Source organism: Stegostoma tigrinum, chromosome 12, assembly GCF_030684315.1.
Source record: "Stegostoma tigrinum isolate sSteTig4 chromosome 12, sSteTig4.hap1, whole genome shotgun sequence".
Taxonomy (NCBI): domain Eukaryota; kingdom Metazoa; phylum Chordata; class Chondrichthyes; order Orectolobiformes; family Stegostomatidae; genus Stegostoma; species Stegostoma tigrinum.
The window spans coordinates 75983147-76006525 of record NC_081365.1 but is presented as its reverse complement, the minus strand read 5'-3'; the positions used below and the strand labels follow the sequence as shown (position 1 = coordinate 76006525).

The 23379-nt window shown below is 46.7% G+C and overlaps 1 protein-coding gene across 4 annotated transcripts in view; it reads right to left on the bottom strand.

The window, feature by feature from the left end:
- The window catches only part of enox1 (ecto-NOX disulfide-thiol exchanger 1), a 193999-nt gene that overhangs the window by 97679 nt on the left and 72941 nt on the right, over positions 1 to 23379 (bottom strand). For all 4 annotated transcript variants that reach the window (XM_048541460.2, XM_048541458.2, XM_048541459.2 and 1 more), the window contains one exon: positions 11761 to 11878. In XM_048541460.2, coding sequence (XP_048397417.1) covers positions 11761 to 11878 — 118 coding nt within the window. The remainder of the gene's footprint in view (positions 1 to 11760; positions 11879 to 23379) is intronic.

Here is a 23379-nt window from a genome sequence, read left to right as displayed (position 1 = left end):
GCAGTCCATGTTCACTTATAGCAAGACCCCAGCAATGTCCAGGCAGTCAAGTGGCAAGTAACATTCGAGCCACTCAAATGCCAGGCTACAACTATCTCCAAAAAGAGAGAATCTTCCATCTGGGCTGGACATTCAATCAGGTTACTATTGCTGAAGCCCCATGATCAACATCCTGGGGTCAACATTCACCGGAAACTAAACTGGATCAACTATATAACTACAATGGCCAGACGTTGAGAATGTATATATTCATGGCCAGTTAAATACAGCTCAGAAAATTACTGACCAGTACGAGGACCTAAATAATAAGAAGCTTTCAGTTACTGTAGTGAAACGGAGTCAGAAAGGGAGTAATTCAAAGTGTGGCATCTCCTTCTAAAAGTAACGAATTGTTAGAAGCATTATATCCATACCGCCTCTTATTGTGATCCAGTCTTCCTTCCCTCCTCTAATATTGACATGTATGTCATTGATTAACTTCCACTACTCCTTCTATTTATCGATGCTAACATCAAATTGGTGAAGGATTTGCCCTGGTCTTGCCTGTTCCATGGCCTTTACACTTGCAACCTATTTGCAATTCCAGGCCCTTTCCCCCAAAACGTTATTGGGTGAAGGGTTCGATCCACACGCTGGGACATCGCCAAGATTCCCAGCTTCAGCAAGACTCCAGTCGGATCATGAGATGCAAGCCTTGGATGGGCAGCTAGCCCAGATAGATCAAAGCCATTGTCATGTCTCATTGGTATAAGTTAGGCAATGGTAAAATGGCCTTTGGGAAAATGAAGTCCCAATGGTGAATGACTTTTCTCAGGTTTCAGAGCTGACAGATATTGACAGGGCACAATCCTGGAAGCCGTGGAGAGATTGTACCTTCTGGAGGTAATGCCATTTGGGAAACACCGCACAAAACTGGCATGATTTTGCTGAATATTGGAGAAGGCTCAGAGCTGAATGGCTGGCTCCTGCTGGTTTGGATGTTGGTATTTAATAAATTTGAAGTGGAATGGCCAGGATAAATCTGGATTGGCTTCGCCTCCAGCAGAGTCAAAATTAAGCGATTTGAAATTCAGCCAATTGATCAAATAAGCTAAGTGCCAATGTCCAACAAATAGAAAACATAGCATTTTCCAGGATTCATGGTTAATCATAAATATGGCTATGGCAGTATTGTTTTGGCCATAGATTACCTTTCGCATTGACCTTTCCCCCATAATTAGTCAGCAATTTCTCGCAGACATTAGTAATGATTTAGAAGCTGGAAAAACTGCCCATTTGCCTGACTGCCTGTACCTGATGTGGAGATAGCAAAGCGATGGGGTGCTCACCTATTTCTTGCCCACCTGATTAAATGCCCCCTTCTATCACACTACCAATCCTGCCAGTGAGGGGGTGGGGTGGTGTGGGGGCATTAAATTCTGTCCTAACCACTGGTACATAAGCACTGCACAGGGTGAACTGTGCTGACGCAGCAGCGATTCACTGCCCCCTAGGAACAGTCATTTATTCTGACAATTATCAGGGTTTCAGAAGTGCTTTGTTGGTTTTCCAGTGGTCCCGCACTGGAGCATTCACTGTCTCAAACCGAGTGAGCGAGACACGTGCTTTTCGGTTCCACAAAAAATCGTTCATGGCCTCTCAGCAGGCTCCATAATTCTGAAAGAAGCTGAGCTGAAAACGTTGGCGAATTGTGGGCTAGGCCTCAGCTGGACGATTGTACCCTGGTCCTGGGCCCCACACATTTCAGGAAGGATGCTGAGACCCTGGAGAGCGTGCAGAGGGAGTGGGGCCAGGATGGGACCAACGACAAAGCACTTTAGTTATGTGGACACACTGGAGACTGTCATAGAGACATGCAGCATGGAAACAGGCCCTTCAGTTTAACCTGCCCTCGTCAACCCACATCCCAGTCTGATTCGCTCCCATTTGCCAACCATTTGGCCCACATCCCTTCCTCGTCATGTACCCATCCATATGCCTTTTAAATGTTGTAACTGTACCAGCCTCCACCACTTCCTCTGGCAGCTCGTTCCAGACACACACCACCCTCTGTGTGAAAAAGTTGCCCCCAGGTAACTTTTATATATTTCCTCTCTCATCTTAAACCTATGCCCTCTAGTTCTGGACTCGCGCGCACACACACACAGACACACACACACACAGACACACACACACACACACACACACACACACACACACACACACAGACACACACACACACACAGACACAAACACACACACACACAGACACACACACACACACACACACACACACACAGACACACACACACACAGACACACACACACACACACAGACACACACACACACACACACACACACACACACAGACACACACACACACACACACACACAGGACACATGTTCTATATTCTCATGATGTCTCAGCGTTTTACTGTTGTCAGACAATTGTGACAGTCAGGAATCTGGGAATTTTATTTGGGGATTTATTCTTCCACGGGATACAGGCTTTATTGGTAATGCAGTGTCTTCTGTCCATGCCTTATTGCCTGTCAAATGGATGGCCACCTTTTGTTGGGGGTGGTTAAGAGTCAACTATACTGCTGTGGGTCTGGAGTCACATGTAGGCCAGACCAGGTAAGGATGGCAGTTTCCTTCTCTAAAGGATATTAGTGAACCAGATGGGTTTTTATAATGGTTGAATGGTAGTGATCATGAGTCTTCACCAAATCTAGTTTTGTAATTCCGGATTTACTTATTGAGTTTATGTCCCATGGCTTGTGTGAACCTGTGTCCTTAGGATAATAGCCTAAATCCCTGGCTTGCATCTCTGTCGTTGCCATTACATCACCATCTCTGTTAGAGGTGTAGGAAGTAAAATGATTAGGGGATACATAGTTTGCCACAGCGGAGGCAACAGACTAGTGGGAGGTGAAAGTGACATTATCGCTGGAATATTAATCCAGAAACCTAGGAAATGTTCTCCGAACGCTGGGATCAAATCCTGCCAGGGCTATTTGAACTCAACAAAAATCTGGAATTAAAGAGACTAACTTGTGACCATTGTCAGAAAAACCCCAGCTGGTTCACCAATGCCTTTACCCGGCCGAGCCCACATGTGACTCAGAATATTACAGCGCAGTACAGGCCCTTCGGCCCTTGATGTTGCGCTGACCTATGAAACCAAACTGAAGCCCACGTAACCTACGCTAATCCATTATCATCCATATGTTTATCCAATGACCATTTAAATGCCCTTAAGGTTGTTGCAGGCAGGGCATTCCGCGCCCTTACTACTCTCTGAGCATTGCAGTTGGCGCTCACGTACCCTGTGGGTAACTATGTGTGGGCAATAAATGCAGGCCCAGGCAATGACACTCACATCCCGCGATTGAATGAAAAGAAAAGTGAATGGTGCCACAACTAGTCAGGTTTTCAGGCAGGGTTCCATCTCATTTGGAAGCAGGCTCTCTGTAGGATGGGTACCACAGTGGTGCAGAATACCATGGCCTCCCAAGCTCTCTGGACCTCTGGGAGAAGGTGCCCGCCCCAGTTAACGGGAGCTTCCAAAGTCATTTAGCAGGTGAGAAGTAGTCCACGTGACTCCCCTCCCCCCCCCCCCCCCGGGATGGCAGCGAGGCCGTGCGCAGGGGAAGAAGTGGGGTGTTTTCGTTCGACGGGGCATCGCTGTAAAACAGTCTTCTCACACGCCAATCACTGATGACCCAACTCGCTGAGGCGAATTTATTAAGCAGCTCGGTCAATGATGACACGCCATCATCTAGCCTTTCTGATAACCACAATCCGGCTCTAATCCCCATGATGCCGTGACTGATGGGCGACAGCTGCATTTTTTTCCCTCAGCAGCAAACACTTCTCACCCCTGCTCAGTAAGCTACAGTAGCAATGAAGTCAATATTAACCCACTGCATTGCTGGGCAACATTGAAATTCTCTATAAGTTAATGTGCCACTAACGCGTTGTCTGTCTGCATCCATCCCAGCAAAGCAATGAGATATTCATCCATAAATCTAACTAAAAGTCCAACAAATGAGATGTTTTACTGCATCTGTCGTCCATTCATCATTCTGTACTGTCGCGGCTCTCAAATGCATCTCTTTACATAGATACACTCATCCTGCATAAGCATGCTCTGAACCTCTGAGCGTCTGTGTTCAGAAAGCTGCTCAGCTAAATGGCTATTACAAAAGGAAGATTATGTGAACACAATTTGTTTTTGTGATGAAGGTATAAAGCATTCATTTCTGTTTGTCGTAAAGGGTGAGCTATAAATGGTAGATTATGCTTCAGAGCCATTAATATGCATTACAGCAGTGTATTTGTTTTAACACCAGGTTATTTTCGTTGAAGAAAACAGACAATTGCTCCCTCACCTCGATAAGCATCAATCTCAATTTTCAATACAAAATGCTCGTAAAGCAGTCAAACTCTTTAAAAGTCGTTAAAACGCAGCTCTGCACTCATAAAGGAGCTTGTAAAAACAATTCAGATCTGTAAATTTTTAAATGTTATTCCACACGCTCACATCCGATGGGATGCAAAATCCCCTGCTTTTCGGTGCAGTAGGAATTATCTTTAAGCTACATTTGAGAGGGGGGTTGGGTGGGGGGGCGGCGGCGGTGGAGAAACATGGCTGCACTGCAGTTTAGCAAAGCCCCAAAAGTATGTGGAGGAACAAAATTACAACAACGACTCCTCACATGCTAGTAGCGCCGCCGGTACAGCGAGGGCAGTGCAGGGGCCAGAGGGAGAAGCTGGATGGCAACGCCATCAAATTGGGCAAAGCCCGAGAAGCCATGATTGGCACCGACCACAACATTGTTTTCTGGAGCTGGAGGGGATTAGAGAGACGGGAAGGGGTGGGGTTTAAAAACAAGGGTGAGACTTTGAAAACCGAGGTGTAGCTGGACTGGGCCCTGGTGCAGGTCACGAAGCAGCAGGGAGCAGATCAGAGATCGGATATGGGCAAGCGGAGTTTTACAGAGAGGGCTGAGGTTTATGAGGAACACTGGGGGTGGTGGGGTGACTGAAGAGTGAAGATGGCCGCTGAGATAGTGTGGAATGAGGCTATCAACAATGAGGAGAGGGGCCCGAGGAACTGGTACATTCGGAAGTGGGAGGGGGGCAGAGTCTTTCCAGTTGCAGGGAGAGCAGCCTGGAGGTGGGACCTAAGATCGTAGAGTCATACAGACCTTTTGGCCCAACCAGTCCAGGACAAATACAATACCAAACCAAACTAGTCCTATCTGCCTGTTCCAAGCCCATATCCCTCCAAACTTTTCCGAATCATGGACTTATCTAAGTGTCTTTTAAACGTTGTGACTTTACCTGCATCTACCACTTCCTCAAAAAGTTCACCTCTCACTTTAAAAATATGCCCTCTAAACTCGAAATCTCCCAATCAAGGAAAAAGACAATTACCATTAACTCTATCTATGCCCCTCAGGATTTTACAAACCTCTATAAGGTCACCTCTCAACCTTCTAAGCTCCAGTGAGAGAAGTCCCAACCTATCCAGCCCCTCTTCGTAACCCAATTGTCTTCTTAATCACCTTGCCTGTATGTGAACACTTGGGATTGAAAGAGACCATTAAATGAACACCGCGCAACCCACCGCCCCCCTGCCCCCATCCTGGGCCTTCTGCCGGTAAACCATTTCGACATGTCAGGTTGGAACGTGGGGCATGTTGGGGGCAACTGACACTGGGTAGATCCTGGCGGCGTCACCGGTTTAACCCCCAAGTGGAGGCTCAACTTGCTGACAAAGTGGGTGTCCAGTGGTAATTAGATCCCGCCCATGGCAAGATCACTCAGAGGCAGGAGGGCTCTGGTAGGTGGCCTACTGAATAAACATTCTCATTTTGACCCAAGGGTTCACACACAGACAAGGTGGCTAAGAAGGTGTTTGGCGCACTTGATGAGGGATTGCTGTTTTTCAGATCAAAAGTTAAACAGAGGGTCTTATCCGCTCACTGTGTGAAAATAGAGATATCTCGTGGCAATATTTTAAGTGGGGAAGCCTTCACCGTTGTCCTGGTTAAGACTTAACGACATCACAGAAGCAGATAATCGGTTCATGACCACATTGCTGTTTGTTAGAGGATACAGAGGAGGGGTTAGATGTACTCACTCAGGTAATAATAGAAGGCCCGAACGTAACAAACTTACACTACACAGAGGATACACAGTGCTATCTGCAGAATCCAAAGAGACCCAGCAATGTGTTGTGGATCCACATGAAGTTTGAATTCCAAAAAAGTAACAACAGTTAGAAGGAATACATGAGAACGGACAAGAATGAAGATTGAAGAGGATGGTGTCAAACTGGAGTGACTCAATGAATGTTACAGCCCACGCCTCAGTTGAAGTTCCACAATTCCTCGCAGTTCCAGTTGGGATACCTCAAACCAATAAACCACTAACTACCCACCCCGCCAACCTCAAGGGGAGGAGGGATGAACTGGTTCCCCTATCACATTCATCTGACCCTTTTGTGGCTCACAACATGGTCAATTTACAAAGGATTCCCCTCCTTCATGGGCAGCTTTCTCCCAGATCCAAATGAACATATGCTTTAAATAGAGCCAACTTAACCAGGCTTTCTTGAGTTAACAACAAATGAGTTTATTCATTCCTACCTGCAAGGAAAAAACACGAATGAAACACGCAGATTAGAAATAAAAGTTGAGTTCAAAAAAGATAGAATTTAATAAAATGCAGGTCAGTTCAACAGATAGTTGAGCATTATAGTTCCTGCAGTGGATGTGACCGGGATGATTGCCATTGACTGTTGAACTAAGATTGTTGATTTTACAGACTTGTCCGATTGAAGTTCCTTCATCCTAGATAATTGACTTAGCTTGTTTTCAGCACACAGAGTGAGAGAGAATTCTATCTTTACCTGCAACAGAGGGCTAACTAATGACAGTCCTCTGACTGCGACCTTCACAACATGCTAACGCCCAAACCCAGGATGGTCCAACAATACCATTCAATCACACTAGTCCATTCCAGCAGAGTTGAAATGGACTTTTTAACCCCTGTCCATGTTGAATGTAGTTTTACAACAGCACTGGCTATAGATTTACAGCAGGTACTGACTGTAGTTTGATTAAACACACTGACTGTAGTTTTACTACAGACACACTAGATTTATTGCAGACACTGGTAATAGATTTACAGCAGACATTAAAGGTAGATTTACTCTAGGCACTGAATATTAAGTTACAGTAGACAATGCTGGTAGATATACAGTGGACACTAACTCAGACTGTAACTGTAGATTTACAGCAGCCAGTGCGGATTTGCTGCAGGTACCGTACCTGTGGTACTATTGGAAGTATTGGTTTTAGATTAACTACCTGAACTGACTATCAATTCATGACATTAAGCAAATGTTCTGCAAAGTTTAACTACAGATTTACTACAAGTATTGACTAGTTTCACTGTAAGCAGTGATTAAATGTATTGCCAGGCTTGACTATTAATTTACTACAAGCAGTCAGTAAGTGTACTGTAAAATTTGACTACAGACTTAGCAGAGACAGGCTGTAGATTTACTAGCAGCACTGACAAGATTTATTACATGTGCTAAGCACAGGATCAATAAAAGCAGAGAATGTAACTTCACCACAGATGTTGTAGATTTGTTGTAGACACAGGCTTCAGAAATATCACAAACACTGACTGAAGGTCTACTTCCTAGACTGCCTGTAACTTTACTACAGACCTTGTTGATAGATGTAGCACAGACACAGACTATATATCTACTGTAGATAGGCTACAGATTTACCACAAACACTGATGGTAGGTTTGCCATAGGAACAGACTATAGATTTTGTACAGACACTGTGAATTTACTAGGCATTGCCTGTAGATGCTCTACAGAAACATATTTCAAATAGACTACAGGGACTGATCCTGGATTTACTAGAAAGATAGATTAGATTTACCCAAGACACCAAGTGTGGATTCACTAGCCCTGACTGTAGATTCACTAGTGACATCGACTGTAGATTCACTACCGACACCGACTGTAGATTCACTACAGGCACTCACTAAGGATTCACTACAGGTATCAACTGTGGATTCACCAAAGGAACTGACTGTAGATTCACTACAAGCACTGACTGTGGATTCGCTACATTGATTGATTGATTTATCATCACGTACCGAAATACAGTGAAAATGCTTTGTTTATGAGTGGTACAGGCAGAACACAGCAAGAAAAGGACGTACAGATCAAAAAGACTAAGAGGCATACAGGTTACATTGCAGGTTACAGTATTTGAGGCGACAGTCTATTCAACAGTCTGATAACAGCTGGAAGAAGCTGTTCCTGAACCTGCTTGTGCATGTGTTCAGGCTTCTGCCTGATGGAGGGGGTTGTAGGGGGTCATTACCAGGGTGTGATGGGTCTTTGCTGATGTTGGCAGCCTTTCTGTGGCAGCGAATTGTATAAATGGAGCCCATGGATGGAAGGTTGGCTTCCGTGCTGGTCTGGGCTGTGCACACCATCTTCTGCAGTTTCTTACGGCCCTGGGCAGAGCAGTTGCCAGACCGGGCTGTTATGCACCCGGACAGTTTGCTTTCAATGGCACATCTGTAGAAGTTGGTGAGGGGCCTTATGGACACGTCAAACTTCCTGAGCTACCTGAGGAAGAAGAGGCTTTGTTGTAGCTTCTTCACTGTCACATGTACGTGGGAAGGCCAGGACAGGTTGCCAGTTACTGTCGCTCTGAGGAACTTGATGCTCTTCACTCTCTGAACCTCAGTTCCATCGGTATAGATGGGGGTGTGTTCTCCTCCTTTCTTTCTGAAGTCGAAGATCAGTTCTTTAGGTTCACTGACATTGAGAGAGAGATTGTTTTCATTGCACCGTGTCACCAAGCCCTCTGCCTCCCGTCCGTATTTTGATTTGTTGTTAGATATCTGTCCCACTATGGTGGTGTCATCAGCGAACGGAGAGATGGCGTTTATTCAGAATTTGGCAACACAGCCGTAGGTGTACAGAGATTGCAGCAGGGGGCTAAGGCACATCCTTGGCGGGGGGGGGGGGAGTGTGGAGTGTTATTGTGGAGGAGGGGAAGCAGTTACCTGTCTTCACTGATTGTGGCCTGTGGGTCAGAAAGCTGAGGATCCAGCTGCAGAGGGTGGAGCTGAGACCAAGGTCACAGAGTTTTGAGATCAGTCTGGAGGGGATAATGGTGTTGAAGGTGGAGCTGCAGTCAATGAGCAGGAGTCTGATGTAGGTGTCCCTGGTTTCCCGATGTCCCAGGGATGAGTGCTGGGCTAGGGGTACGGCATCTGCTGTGCACCTGTTACATTGGTATGCAAGCTGTGGGGGATTGAGGCAGGCTGGGAGACTGGAGTGGATATGGGCATGACCAGCCTCTCAAAGCACTTCACGATTATTGGGTTCAGAACCACTGGGCAGTAGTCATTAAGGCACACTGCATGTGTTTTCCTAGGTACGGGGATGACAGTGGTCTTGAAGCAGGTGGGGACTTCAGCTTGTAGGAGGGAAGAGTTTGAAGATGTCAGCACTGACTGTAGATTCAATACAGGCACAAACCGTGGGTTCACTACAGGCACTGACTGTGGAATCAGTACAGAGGCCAACTGTGGTTTCCCTGTAGGCACCAAGTACAGATTCACTACGAGCGTGATTGTAGTGTCACTACAGGCCCTGACTGGATGAACTACAGGTGCTGAGTGTGGATTCACTACAGGTACCAGCTGTAGATTTAATACAGGAACTGACTGTGGATTCAATACAGACAGCAACCTTAGACTCAGTATAGACACTGGCTGTAGAGTCACGACAGGAACCGACTGAAGATTCACTACAGGTGCAAATTGTGGATTCACTATTGTGGAACTTACTATAGACTCATTATTGAAACTGACTGTGGATTCACTTAAGACACTGAGTGTAGATCCAGTGCAGACTTTGTGGATTCACTACAGGAACCCACTGTGTATTGGTTTCTGTGTATACAGAACCGACTGTAGATTAACTACAGGCACCAACTCTACATTCACTACAGGCACTGACTGTTGATTCACTACAGGCACAAACTGTGAACTGACCACAGGAAATGACTGGAATCACCACATGCACCAACTCTGAACTCACTACAGGCACAGGCACAACAAGAACGGCCTGGGGATTCAGTACAGGCACCAATCATGGGTTCACTACTGGAACCAACTGTGAACTCTACAGGCACTAACTGTGAGCCCCCAATAGACACCGACTGTAGTTTCACTACAGACATTAGCTGTGGTTCCTTCCAGACACTTACTTTGGATTCATTACTCAACACGGTACCAACTGCGAATTGACCTGTAGATTTAATACAGCCACCTACTGCAGATTCAATACAGGCATCGAAAACAGATTCACTACAGGCACCTGCTTGGAAGAAAGCTGAAGCGGGGTGTGGGCATTATTTATCCAACAGGGAACCGGCAGTGGCAGTGCCTGTGTTTATCAGGCAAGCTCAATTCAGGAATTAGTTTCACATGTTCAGACAATGCTTTCCGCACACAATTAAGCAATTGATTTGAACATTCCTCAATACAGCGTTATGTGCGTGAGGTACATTATTGTCTGGGTGTTATTAGAGCTTAAAGCAAGTCATTTACAAGAATGTGGGCTGAACATTTTCCAGCAGGATGAACTTGGGAGGCAGCTGTACTTCAAGGACAACCCATGCTGGCATAGCACTGCAGGTGAGTGAGTCGGGGGAATCGATAGACATTGCCGGGTATCAAGCTCTCCCCGAATTAGGTCTCACTGATTACAGATCCCACTGAATGCAGGGATACCCGTCTCGCGGGTACTACAGATAACATGGAGCTGTTTCATCCGCAATCCAGAAATGGGAACGGCCAGCGATCAACAGCACAGGCGACATGTGAATGCCGTGGACAGCAAGCCAGCGACACAAGCCGGCCACTCAGCCCTTCGCAATTCAATTCTATCATGGCTGATTTGAGAATGACGTGCTTGGGCTAGTTCTGAGATGTGGGTTTGGGTGGGTGGGGGGAGGAGGGGTAGAGCGATGATGGGTTCCTGCTGTAACTTTTGGGGATGATCCTTGGAATCCACAGGGAAACAGCTGGAGATCTGGTTCCAACAGCCGGTTATGGTTCCAGCCTAGGTTTCAGTGCCCTGTTTAATGGTGTAGGCTCCATTATAACCTACACATGGCGACAAGTAGGCGAGGGGGCTTTGGGGGGTGGTGTGGGGAGGAGGCGGCAGGGTGGGAGCAAATGCCTTCAGCATGGAGCATGAGCTGTGGTCCTCAGTGAGGGGCCTGGTGTTTGCCAGCTGAGGCACACACGGGGATCAAATTCCACACGGTGAGGCCTAGTCATCCAAACTGGCCGATGGGGCCAGGCGCCATGGCAACCACTCACCTCCCTTTCCAGTGTAACAGGGATTGGCCAATATCATTAGCATTGTAGGAAAAATTACCGGCCAGCCCCACCACATACCCGGGTACATCCCTCAAACCTCAGACATGAGGCTGAGTTTACATCAGCACAGATTGGCTGAATACCTTCATGTTCTGGTACTGTCTGGGCAGGAGGGCACAACCACGGTGTAAATGATGCTCCTAAGCTTACACTTTCCAAACGACGGGAGCACTAGTTCAAGTAAATCTCACAGGTTTTCTAATACGAGCTGGTTTGAAGGCTGTGCACAAGTTATCCCGATTGATGGCTGGAAACAGCTGAAAAAGCCTTACCAGACTCCTCATCAGGGGCTAATTTACTTGGGCTTTCTTCGTAGTCATCATCAGACATTTCCATCTCCTCTTCACGACGAATTCCCATCAGTTCTTCACTGTGCACATTCCGGATTTCCTGTTGCCGAAGAGACAAACACAACGTTGGCAGAAATTCGTTAGAAGCGGGCTGGCTGATATAGCAGCAAAGTTAGCACACGGTGAGCGTTTCTCGCCTGCATTTCCATCTACAATGGTTCTTACCTGTGAGGATACAGCTGCAACATTATAGGTTATCGAGAGCTGGAGTGGGCCAGATATTGTCCCAATGTTTGACATTACGAGCAAAAGTGAGCACGGACGAAATGTGTTGCCATGTGTTTGTTATTACAGGCTATCGAGAGCTGGAAGGGGCTGTGTGTTTGTTATTACAGGTTATTGAGGGCTAAAAGGGGCTGTGTATTTGTTATTACAGGTTACTGAGAGCTGGAAGGGGCTGTGTGTTTGTTATTACAGGTTATTGAGAGCTGGAAGGGGCTGTATGTCTGTTATTACAGGTTATTGAGAGCTGGAAGGAGCTGTATGTTTGTTATTACAGCTTATTGAGAGCTAAAAGGGGCTGTGTTTGTTATTACAGGTTATTGAGAGCTGGAAGGGGCTGTGTTTGTTATTACAGGTTATTGAGAGCTGGAAGGGGCTGTATGTCTGTTATTACAGGTTATTGAGAGCTGGAAGGAGCTGTATGTTTGTTATTACAGGCTACCGAGAGCTGGAAGGGGCTGTGTTTGTTAATACAGGTTATTGAGAGCTGGAAGGGGCTGTGTTTGTTAATACAGGTTACTGAGAGCTGGAAGGTGCTGTGTTTGTTATTACAGGTTATTGAGAGCTAAAAGGGGCTATGTTTGTTATTACAGGTTACTGAGAGCTGGAAGGGGCTGTATGTCTGTTATTACAGGTTATTGAGAGCTGGAAGGGGCTGCATGTTTGTTATTACAGGTTATTGAGAGCTGGAAGGGGCTGTGTGTCTGTTATTACAGGTTATTTAGAGCTGGAAGGGGCTGTGTGTTTAGGCCCAAAACGTCAGCTTTTGTGCTCCTAAGATGCTGCTTGGCCTGCTGTGTTCATCCAGCTCCACGCTGTGTGCTTGATATTACAGGTTATCGAGGGCCAGAAGGGGCTGTCTGTTGAGTGTTTGATCTTAAACATTAACCAGCACTTTGTGTTTTCATGTGTTTGTCCATACAAGTGATCTAGAGTGCCAATGGGCTTTATGTTGTGTCCTTGACAGTCCAGGTAGTCTAGACAGAGTTTAATGTAATCCACATCTGTCATTTCAAACTTGCTCACTCTGTTTTCACAACAGTGTGTGAACCTCGGGCAAGAAAGGACTGAATTCATATTGTTGATCCTTCTCACAAGTGCTCCCAATGCATGATAGAAATAATTTATTTGTGCACCTATGAGGCTAACTCCAGAGTCTACGGAAACATAGCAGCATGGAAATCATGTTGCGAACTTACCATGACCTACTCCATTGCTTGATTCTCAGGAAAAAGATCATTTTATCAATCTGGGCTAGTCTCTGAAATCACGCCATGGGCCAGATTCTATCACTATGTTATGTCACTTACCTTAATTGCTGCTTTAATGAGTTGTTCTAAAACCCATGTCAGATCTATAATAAGCTAAACAACAGTAGCATTTTATGCACCTGCATCAACCTGATTAAGCATCGCCCTTGTGATATTTTTAAACTTGTGTATTGAACAGCTGTACCCTCCAAGTCACCTCAGCTGGGGAAAAGAAGACAAGCTGTGTACAATGGCATGAGCAACTCACCTCTCAGGGAAACATTCCTGTCTCAAACAGTTGAAATAATTCAAAGGACTCACCTCCAGAAGGAACTTCTCAGCTGGTGAACATCTACACGCTGTCCTGAGCCTACTAGTCTGTCTGTTCTCAACAGAAACAAATCTCTGACGTACCATGTCCATTGTCTTTGCAATTACCTTCTTCGTGAGGCTGGTGATATCTTACAAATGCAATTGGGACTGGAAAACTTTGGGATGGGTACAGGAGAGGAACAAATGAGTCATTTTAAATCGATAGGATCTTGGTCGCCAGGCTCAAGGAGTTAGCTGGGTGTGGTCTCTGAGTTGTGAGATGCTGAAGGGAACACACTGGGCGACTGATAGCTGAGGGAACACAAGGGGACTGTAATATGATGTTGGGAAAAGGCAGGTCTGGGTTAGGTATTCTGAGGTGGTTTGGGTCTCTCCAAGAATTGTGAATTTCTGCAACATTGTGTGGAATTTTGCAGTGGACACCACTGGTGGAAGGAGAACTGGATCTGGAGCTGGGTGCAAAAGGACAGCCCCTCTCACCATTGCTAGGTACTCTCAGAGAATTCAGGGTCAGTATGTTCTGTTGAGCTGAGGGGTCAGTTGTTCAGGTGGGTCACAGGGAAACTTAGTCTGTTATTTCTTCCAAATTTGCCAAGTTTATTTCTTATGATATGTTGCTTTGTAGGTGTTTGTGGTTGTGAGTGAATGTTAGGTTAACAATCAGAGAAATGTAACCAGGAAAATGCTCCTGGTGCTAAGGGAGAAACATTGAATGGCTTGGGTAGTGGCTACAATAAGGTCACAGTGACAGATAAGCCTGGCACTTTGGTAAAACAAACAAACACAAGGCTTATACAATTAAAAGGAGGATCTAGGATAATGTTGTGGAACAGAGAGACGTAGGGTTCAGGTACAAAATTCTTTGAAGTTTGCATCATATAGATAAGGTGGTTAAGAAGGCATTTAGCATGTTCACCTTCATTGCTCAGACATTTTGATCGTAGGAGTTGAGAGGCTATGTTGAGGTTGTACAGGATGTTGGTGAGGCCTCTTCTGGAGTACTGTGTGCAGTTTAGTTTAAGGTAAGATATTATTAAGCTGGAGACGGTTCCGATGAGCTTTACCAGGAGCAGCACAGTGTCTCAGTGGTTAGCACTGCAGCCTCACAGCACCAGGGACCTGCATTTGATCCCGCCCTCGTGCGACTGTCTGTGTGGAGTTTGCATGTTCTCCCCGTGTCTGTGTGGGTTTCCTCCGGGCGCTCTGGTTTCCTCCCACAGTCCAAACATGTACAGGTTAGGTAGCTTGGCCAGGTTCAATTGGTCATGGTGTTGAGGGTGGGAAGTGTAGGTTTTTGGACAGTCAGTGTGGATGTGATGGGCTGAATGGCCTTCTTCCACACTGTTAGGATTCTACGCTGCCAGGAATAGGGGGTTTGAATCATAGGGAGAGGCTAGAAAAGCTGGGACATTTTTCACTGGAGCGTAGCAGTTTGAGGGGTAACCTCATGGAGATTTATAAAATCATGAGGGGCATCGATAGGATGAATAGTAAGGGTCTTTTCTCTACGGTGAGGGATTTCAAGACTCTGGGGCATATTTTTAAAGTGAGAGGCAAAAGATTAAAAAAGACATGAGTGGCGATTTTCTTCCATAGAGAGTGGCTCGTGTGTGGAATGAGCTTCCAGAGGAAGTGGTGCATGTGGGTATAGTCACTACATTTAAAAGGCATTTGCATGAATACATCAATAGGAAAGGTTTGGAGGGATATGAGCCAAGCACAGACAAGTGGGACTAGTTTAGTTTGGGATTATGGTCAGCATGAGATGGTTGGACCGAAGGGTCTGTTTCTGTGCTGTCTGACTCTATAATATCTCTTGCCTGTTTTTCCTACTCTGCAAGAGAGAAAGGAAGACTGGGTGGGGTGCACTTACTGCTGGATATCGAATGCTACCTCTCCATGCCCCTGACCAAAGCAGCAGAATGATGACAAGTCCCTGATTGTGGTAAGTCATGGGTAATTGTAAGGAAATGAGAATTAAGCCTGCAGTAATCAACAAACACCAGGAGCTGGAAGAAATCTGTGAGGAGATGTGCCTTTAAGAGGGATTAATTCTGGCCTGAGATAATGGGGACTGCAGATGCTGGAGAATCCAAGATAATAAAATGTGAGGCTGGATGAACACAGCAGGCCAAGCAGCATCTCAGGAGCACAAAAGCTGACGTTTCGGGCCTAGACCCTTCATCAGAGAGGGGAATGGGGTGAGGGTTCTGGAATAAATAGGGAGAGAGGGGGGGAGGCGGACCGAAGATGGAGAGAAAAGAAGATAGGTGGAGAGAGTATAGGTGGGGAGGTAGGGAGAGGATAGGTCAGTCCAGGGAAGACGGACAGGTCAAGGAGGTGGGATCTCCTGCAGTGCCACAATGTTGCCACCCGAAGGTTGCAGGAACAGCAACTCATATTCCGCTTGGGAACCCTGCAGCCCAATGGTATCAATGTGGACTTCACCAGCTTCAAAATCTCCCCTTCCCCCACCGCGTCCCAAAACCAGCCCAGTTCGTCCCCTCCCCACACTGCACCACACAACCAGCCCAGCTCTTCCCCTCCACCCACTGCATCCCAAAACCAGTCCAACCTGTCTCTGCTCCCTAACCTGTTCTTCCTCTCACCCATCCCTTCCTCCCACCCCAAGCCGCACCCCCATCTACCTACTAACCTCATCCCACCTCCTTGACCTGTCCGTCTTCCCTGGACTGACCTATCCCCTCCCTACCTCCCCACCTATACTCTCTCCACCTATCTTCTTTTCTCTCCATCTTCGGTCCGCCTCCCCACCTCTCTCCCTATTTATTCCAGAAACCTCACCCCATCCCCCTCTCTGATGAAGGGTCTAGGCCCGAAACGTCAGCTTTTGTGCTCTTGAGATGCTGCTTGGCCTGCTGTGTTCATCCAGCCTCACATTTTGTTGTCTTAATTCTGGCCTGTTTCTCTTAACAGAGTCATTGTTAGGTCTAATGCGAAGGTTCCTGCTCTTTGGAAAGCAGAGTAAATTGCTTCAGGCTTTTAAGAGAAAAAGATTAGACAAAATAAGCATGAGCGGATGGAGTCAGGCTCACAAAGACACAAGGTTTTAGTTTTTGCTTTCAGTTGTTGAAACTGGATTTTTTGTAATTAAAGCTGCTAGATACGGCTCTCTCTGTCTCTGCTGCTGTTTCTTTCAGTTTCTCCTTTTTCCGAGACTGGAGGAGATTGTGAGTGAGGGAAATCTGTTTTACTGAATTTGCCTTTGCCAAGGGCGTGTTTATGGGAAGCTGCTACATTGAAACAGTTGATGAGTAACAGTTAAATAATATATTATTTTATTAAGTATTTCAGTAGGGTCAAAGTTAGGCCAAGACTTTTGTTGTTTATGTCTGAACAGTGGCGTAAGAACAAAGTGTGTTTTGCTTAAAGCCTAGTAGTTTCACCAATCAAATCTCATCTGCTACACAACGCCTTCCACTTGCCTTGAAATACGGTAAAGGCTAAGGTCAAGGCTATCTCTTAGATATATATTTGAGGGGTGTTTGAACTGGTCCATAACACATACATGTTTGGATAGTGTTTGAAAAAAAAACACCAATGCGTCAGCAAAACGTGAGAACCATTGTGATCTGAGCTCCTTCCCTCCCCAAGAAGGTGAACCAATGGAGGAAAGATTAAATACATTAGTCACAGAGCCCAGAATGAAAAAGCAATAAAACCAGTGAAAGAGAGCTACTGATCCCACTCGTACCTGCCCAAATGGAGCTCCACTACATTCATTTCCACCTACAAATATCCTTCAAACTTCTCTCTCTGGGAGGCCTTTTGACCAGAGAGTGTGTGGGGCAGGAGCTGGAATGTTTAGAATAGAAAATGCTATCCCTTTTCCAGTTTGTCGTTGAAGCAGATTCTCCAGACCTTGGTCATACAATCAATTCCAAAAACAGACATCCAAAAGGGAATGAGATTGTGAAGCAGCCAGCTACAGCTTAATGAGTAAAAGTTCCTTCAGTGTGGCTGGAGAAAAATCCTGCAATTCCCTCCTGGAGGGCACTGCAGGTCAACCCACAGCACAGGGACTGCAGTGGTTCAAGAAGGCAGCTCACCCTCCCCTTCTCAAGGGGGCAACTAGGGACGTGAATAAATGCTGGGCCCAGCCAGTGACCACCCCCACGCCACTGAATGAATAACGTAAGGAGAAGCATCTTCTTCAGTTGGCTGCCCATTGACAGGCCTGATCCGCAATGCCATGTCGCCATCACAGAGAGTGAAAAGGAAAACTCTGTGAATCCACCCCAGCCAGATATAGGGAAAACCGACCCCCTCCCCATACTGTTGGCAATCTCATCCACACCAAGCCATGCCCAAGGAGTCATGGTTGCTACAGCAACCTGCATGTTACAGCTTGGAGGCAGGAAATCCAAATTCTTTCTAGCACATGATTGACCCCGAATCTCTCCCCGACTTACCACCTACCATCGCTGGACATGGCAAGGATTTGTTACCACATGCTCAGTCTGTTTGATCCACAATATGAACATTCCCTCCCTGGTCATCAAGGTCTGGGGTAAGACTTTGTAGCATCACAGAATGCCTACAGTGTGGTAGCAGGCCATTCAGCCCATCGGGTCCACACTGACCCTCTGGAGAACATCCCACCCAGACCCACCGCCTTATCCCTGTAACCCTGCATTTCACACAGCTAACCCACCTAATCTACACATCCCTGAACAGTACGAGCAACCTAGCACGGCCAATCCACCTAAGTTGCACATCTTTGGGCTGTGGGAGGAAACTGGAGCACTTGGAGGAAACCCCCACTTGAACCCAATGGTTTTGGCTCAGCACGGATAATACCCCCTCTCTATAACATCCCCTCTCTGGGAAAACACTGCGAAGTGGGAATGCTGGATGATCAGCGGCAGAAAATAGAGAGCTTTACTCATTCGGAGATGAACAATAAGCATCGATCTTGAAAATTTCTTGCCTGCTCTTTCCAGCAAAATTGCAAATTTATTTTTTAATCATGTACAACTTCACCACAAATATTCTCTGACAAATTTTACTGCGCCATAATGAGAACTTCACATCAAAATGTTAATTTTATAATGAGATGTCCCTTCTAGCATTCACCTGGCAGAGTGTTAACAGAACGAGTTTGGCTTTCGGTTAAAACTGTGAAAAGGTGCAAAAGTAAAAGTTTAAAGTTATCAGCCAGCTCACAACCAGGCATCAATTTTATTTCAAGACACCCAGCTTTCAACCAAAGGACACCAATTGCAGAGTCAAAGATTCAGCCAAAATTTTGCTTTGAAGCGAGGGGAGCCCCGTGTTTGGGACTGCTGCCCTACAATGCCAAGGATCTGGGCTTGATCCCACCCTTGCGCAACTGTCCATGTGGTGTTTGCGTGTTCTCCCTGTGCCAGCGTGAGTTTCCTCCGGGTGCTTTCCACAGGCCAAAGATGGGCAGGTTAGGGTGGATTGGCCATGTTTAAATTGCCCCATGGTGCCCAAGGATGGGTGGATTAGCCATGGAGAATACGAGGAGTAGGGGGATGGGTCTGGGCAGGATGCCCTCAGAGGGTTGCTGTGGACCTGATGGGCCAAATGGCCGACTCCCACAGTGTAGGGATTCTATGTCAGATGCTCAGACAGAGCGGATTCCGTTGAGAACTCCGCTGATAAACCTCCTACGCTTTCAGCTTTCCCTTTTGGTTGTTGGCATCCTTTCAAGTTTCAAAGATAGAAAGAGCAGACTCTGATGAACCTATCAATTGAGGGCACTGCTGACTGAAATAAAACTGCAAGAAGCAAAAGATGAAAGGCCATTATTGATGCAGTGAAACCTCTCTTGAAATTACCTAATTAGAGGTAATAGCCCTTCTGATACAGGATTTGCCAAGTTGCTTCATCGATAAACATTGCATTCTTCCTTGCTGTGCCTCAAAGCAGCCCTGCAGTGATATTCAAGGCCATTTGGCTGGGTCAGTTGGACTATGCTGTGAGGGGAGGGACAGTACGGTGGGCCAGTGGTTAGCACTACAGCCTCCCAGTGCCAGGGACCCAGGTTCGAACGACTGTCTGCGCGGAGTTTGCACATTCTCCCCGTGTCTGCGTGGGTTTCCTCCGGGTGCTCCGGTTTCCTCCCACGGTCCAAAGATGTGCAGGTTAGGTGGATTGGCCGCGCTAAATTGCCCGTAATGTCCAGGGATATGTCAGTTAGCTGCATTAGCTGTGGGAAATGCAGAGTTACAGGGCAAGGGAAGGGAGGGTTGATCTTCAGTGGGTTGATGTGTACTTGTCGGGCCAAATGGCAATTCTAAGAATTCTACCATGGACCGAATCTTCAAACTACTTGAAAGATCCAGACCTCATATTGAATTCAAATTAATCAATTGTAACACTGAGCTTTTCTGTTGGATGTTTTGTAATACAAGTTGGAAATGCTTTGTTGGATGAGGAAACAGTTAGGGGAAAGAAGCCCATCTCTGCATCAAATGCAAAGTAAACTATCCCCATCGTTTAGCTGATGTGACAATGCTGCAACAGAGGACAAGTGAGCAGCTACAGTGAAATCTCTTGTCTCACTGTGTTGCCTGAATGGTGGTCAGAACATTGTCGAGAGTTCCCCTTACTCTTACAATCGAGCACAGGGGGTTTCACTGACAGGGAAGTGAGGGCTTCAGTTTAGTTCCTCGGCAGAACCATACCGTGCACACACACCCCCCCCCCCCCCCCCCCACCTGACAGCGCTGCATTCCTACACAGTGGCCTGCGCCATCACCAGGATGGGACACAAACCAACCAGCACACAACTCAAATTCTCTCCCACATGGCCTGCGGCCCGAATCCCGAACTCACTTCAAAATGGCAAACACAGTGAGTGGGAGCAGTATGCAAGGCAGTCACGTTAATACTCAGCATCGAGGCCCACTTCACTTTTACCTCGACAAAGTTTAAAGACATTAAATGGACACCAATATTAGATGGTGTGTGGCACAGTGGTCTTGTCACTAAATGAATGAACATCAGTCAGCTCTGCCTCTAACAGCTGCTTCTGTCCTTGGCACTAGGGGCAGGAGTGACCACCGACACATCCATGTGGAGGAAAGCTCAGTCTCTATACCTGAGACACCCTCCATTGAGTTGTGTGGCACTATCACTGTGCCAACTGGGATAACTGGCAACTAAAAACCAGAGCCTTAAATGAAGTACCGTGGGCTGTCAGTAGCAGCAATGTATTGAGCCATAATCCATTTCCATTAACGTGAAACCAAGGGACCGATCCCAGTTAAAAGGAGGAGGAGTGCGGGACAGACCGCCGTGACCAGCAGCAATGAGCTCAGCTGCTTGTGAAGCTGCGGTCCATGTCCGATTGTACATAACACAGCAGAAACAGCAACTTATACAGAGGAGCTACCGCTGGATCAGATCACAGCTCCAATGTCCCGCTGTAACCAGATAGTGGTTGACTATTAAAGAATGGAAGTAGCAGGTTCCACAAATCCTCAGTGATGAGTGAGCCCAGAACTTCAGTTTTAAAGATAAAGCTGAAGCATCTGCAGCTATCTTCAACTTGTAGGGGTGAGTGGATGGGCCACCTTGGCATCCTCCAGCATCAAGGTACCGATGCCACCTGTTAATGGAGACACTGGGTACTGCGAACGCTCTATGGCCCTGATTGCATTCCAGCAACAGGACTGAAGACATGTGCACAAGAACTAGCCATACCCCAAGCTGTTCCACCAGGGCCACTCAACTCCCAATGTAATTACAGTTTTGGTTCAAATGTGGACAAAAGAGCTGAATTCCAGAGGTGAGGTGACAACGACGGGCCTTGAAATCAAGGCTGCATTCAACTGAGTGTGGTATCAAGGAGCCCTGGCAAAACTGGAATCAATGGGTATCGGGGGGGCAAATGCTCCGGTGGTTGGAGTCATAGGAAGATGGTTGTGGCTGTTGGAGGTCAATCGTCTCAGCTCCAGGGCATCTCTGCAGGAGCTCTTCAGGGCAGTGTCCTCGGCTCAACCATCTTCAGCTGTTTCATCAACGACCTTCCCTCCATCATAAGGTCAGAAGTGGGGATGTTCACCAATAATTACACAGTGTTCAGCACCATTCATAACTCCGCAGGTACTGAAGCAGTCTTTGGCTACGTGCAGGAAGATCTGGCAGAACTTCAAACCTGCCTGGATGAGTAATATTCACGTCACACAAACGCCAAGCTATGACCTCCTCAAACAGGAGAGAAACTAACCATCTCCCCTTGACATTTGATGGCATTATGATCACCGAATCTCCCAATGTCAACATCCTGGGGAGTTACCATTGACCAGAAACTCAATTGGTCTGGCCATATTAACAGTGACGACAAGAGCAGGTCAGAGGCTAAGAATATTACAGCAATTAGCCATCTCATAGTTTCAGGAGCTCACCAAAACTCCGGTGATAGCACCCATGCCTTCTACTATCTAGAAGAAGAAGAACATGGGAACACCACCCCCTGCAAGTCCCCCTCCAAGCCACTCCGCATCCTGACTTGGAAATAGAACCCTGTTCCTTCAGTGTCACTGGCTCAAAATGCTGGAATTCCCACCCTAAGGGCATTGTGAGTCAACCTACAGCACATGGATTGCAGTGGTTCAAGAAAACAGCTTCCCACCACCTTCTTGAGAGGCAACTAGGGACAGGCAACACACAGGATAGTGGGCACAGCCAGTGATGCCCACGTCCTGTGAATGAATGAATAACTGAACGATTATTGCTGTAGATCTGACGACTGAGTCAGGACCAGTACCTCTGTTCCTCCAAGCCCAAAAGCAGCGCTATCCAAAGCCCCTATTTGCATGAGGTGACAGTCCCTGCCTTTCTTTTGCTGGCCGGCTTTCTTTGAGGCATTATAAATGGCCAAACAAGGGAAAAGAGGCGACCAGCCGGCCCGTCGAGTGTTATTTTTAATCCACTGCCAGAATATCAGGCACAATAATAGACTCAGCTCTTCAGAGAGGTCTCTGAGTCTGTTTAAATCCATTGTAATTAAAATGCGACCAGTGGGAGTTTATGGCGGGTTGGAGTTTGGTTCCAAAAGGTTTGCCAATTCAGTCCTCCCTTGTTGTGAGGTCTGAGGGAAGGCAAGAGCTTCACATCCCATTCCCCACCTTCCCACATATCTTTGGAAAGGGGTAGGAAGAAGGATTGATGGCACTGACTCACGCAGCAAAGAAACAGGCCCTTCGGTCCAACCAGTCTAAGCTGACCATGCTCCCAAGCTAAACTCGTCCCACCCGCCTACACTTGGCCCATATCCCTCCAAGCCTTTCCTAGTCATGTACTTACCCAAATGTCTTTTAAATGCTGTAACTGTACCTGCACCCTTCACTTCCTCTGGCAGTTCACTCCACAAGAACCACTCTCTGTGGAAAAAAGTTGCCCCCGTGTATCTTTTTTCTCCTCTCACCTTAGAAAAATGTCCCCTAGTTTTGCACTCCCCTACCTGGGGAAAAGACACCTGTCATTCGCTTTATCTCTGCCCTTCACGATTTTATAAGCCTCAATAAGGCCACCCCTCATCCTCCTATGCTCCAGTGAAAATATTCACTCTCTATTTTTAAATCTCAAACCCTCCATTTCTGACAACATTCTGATAAATCTTTTCTGAACCCTCTTCAGTTTAATAATATCCTTCCTATAGCAGAGCGACCAGAACAGGGCACAGTGCTGTAGAAGAGGCCTCGCCAATGTCCTGTGCAACATCAGCCCCTATGCTCAAAGG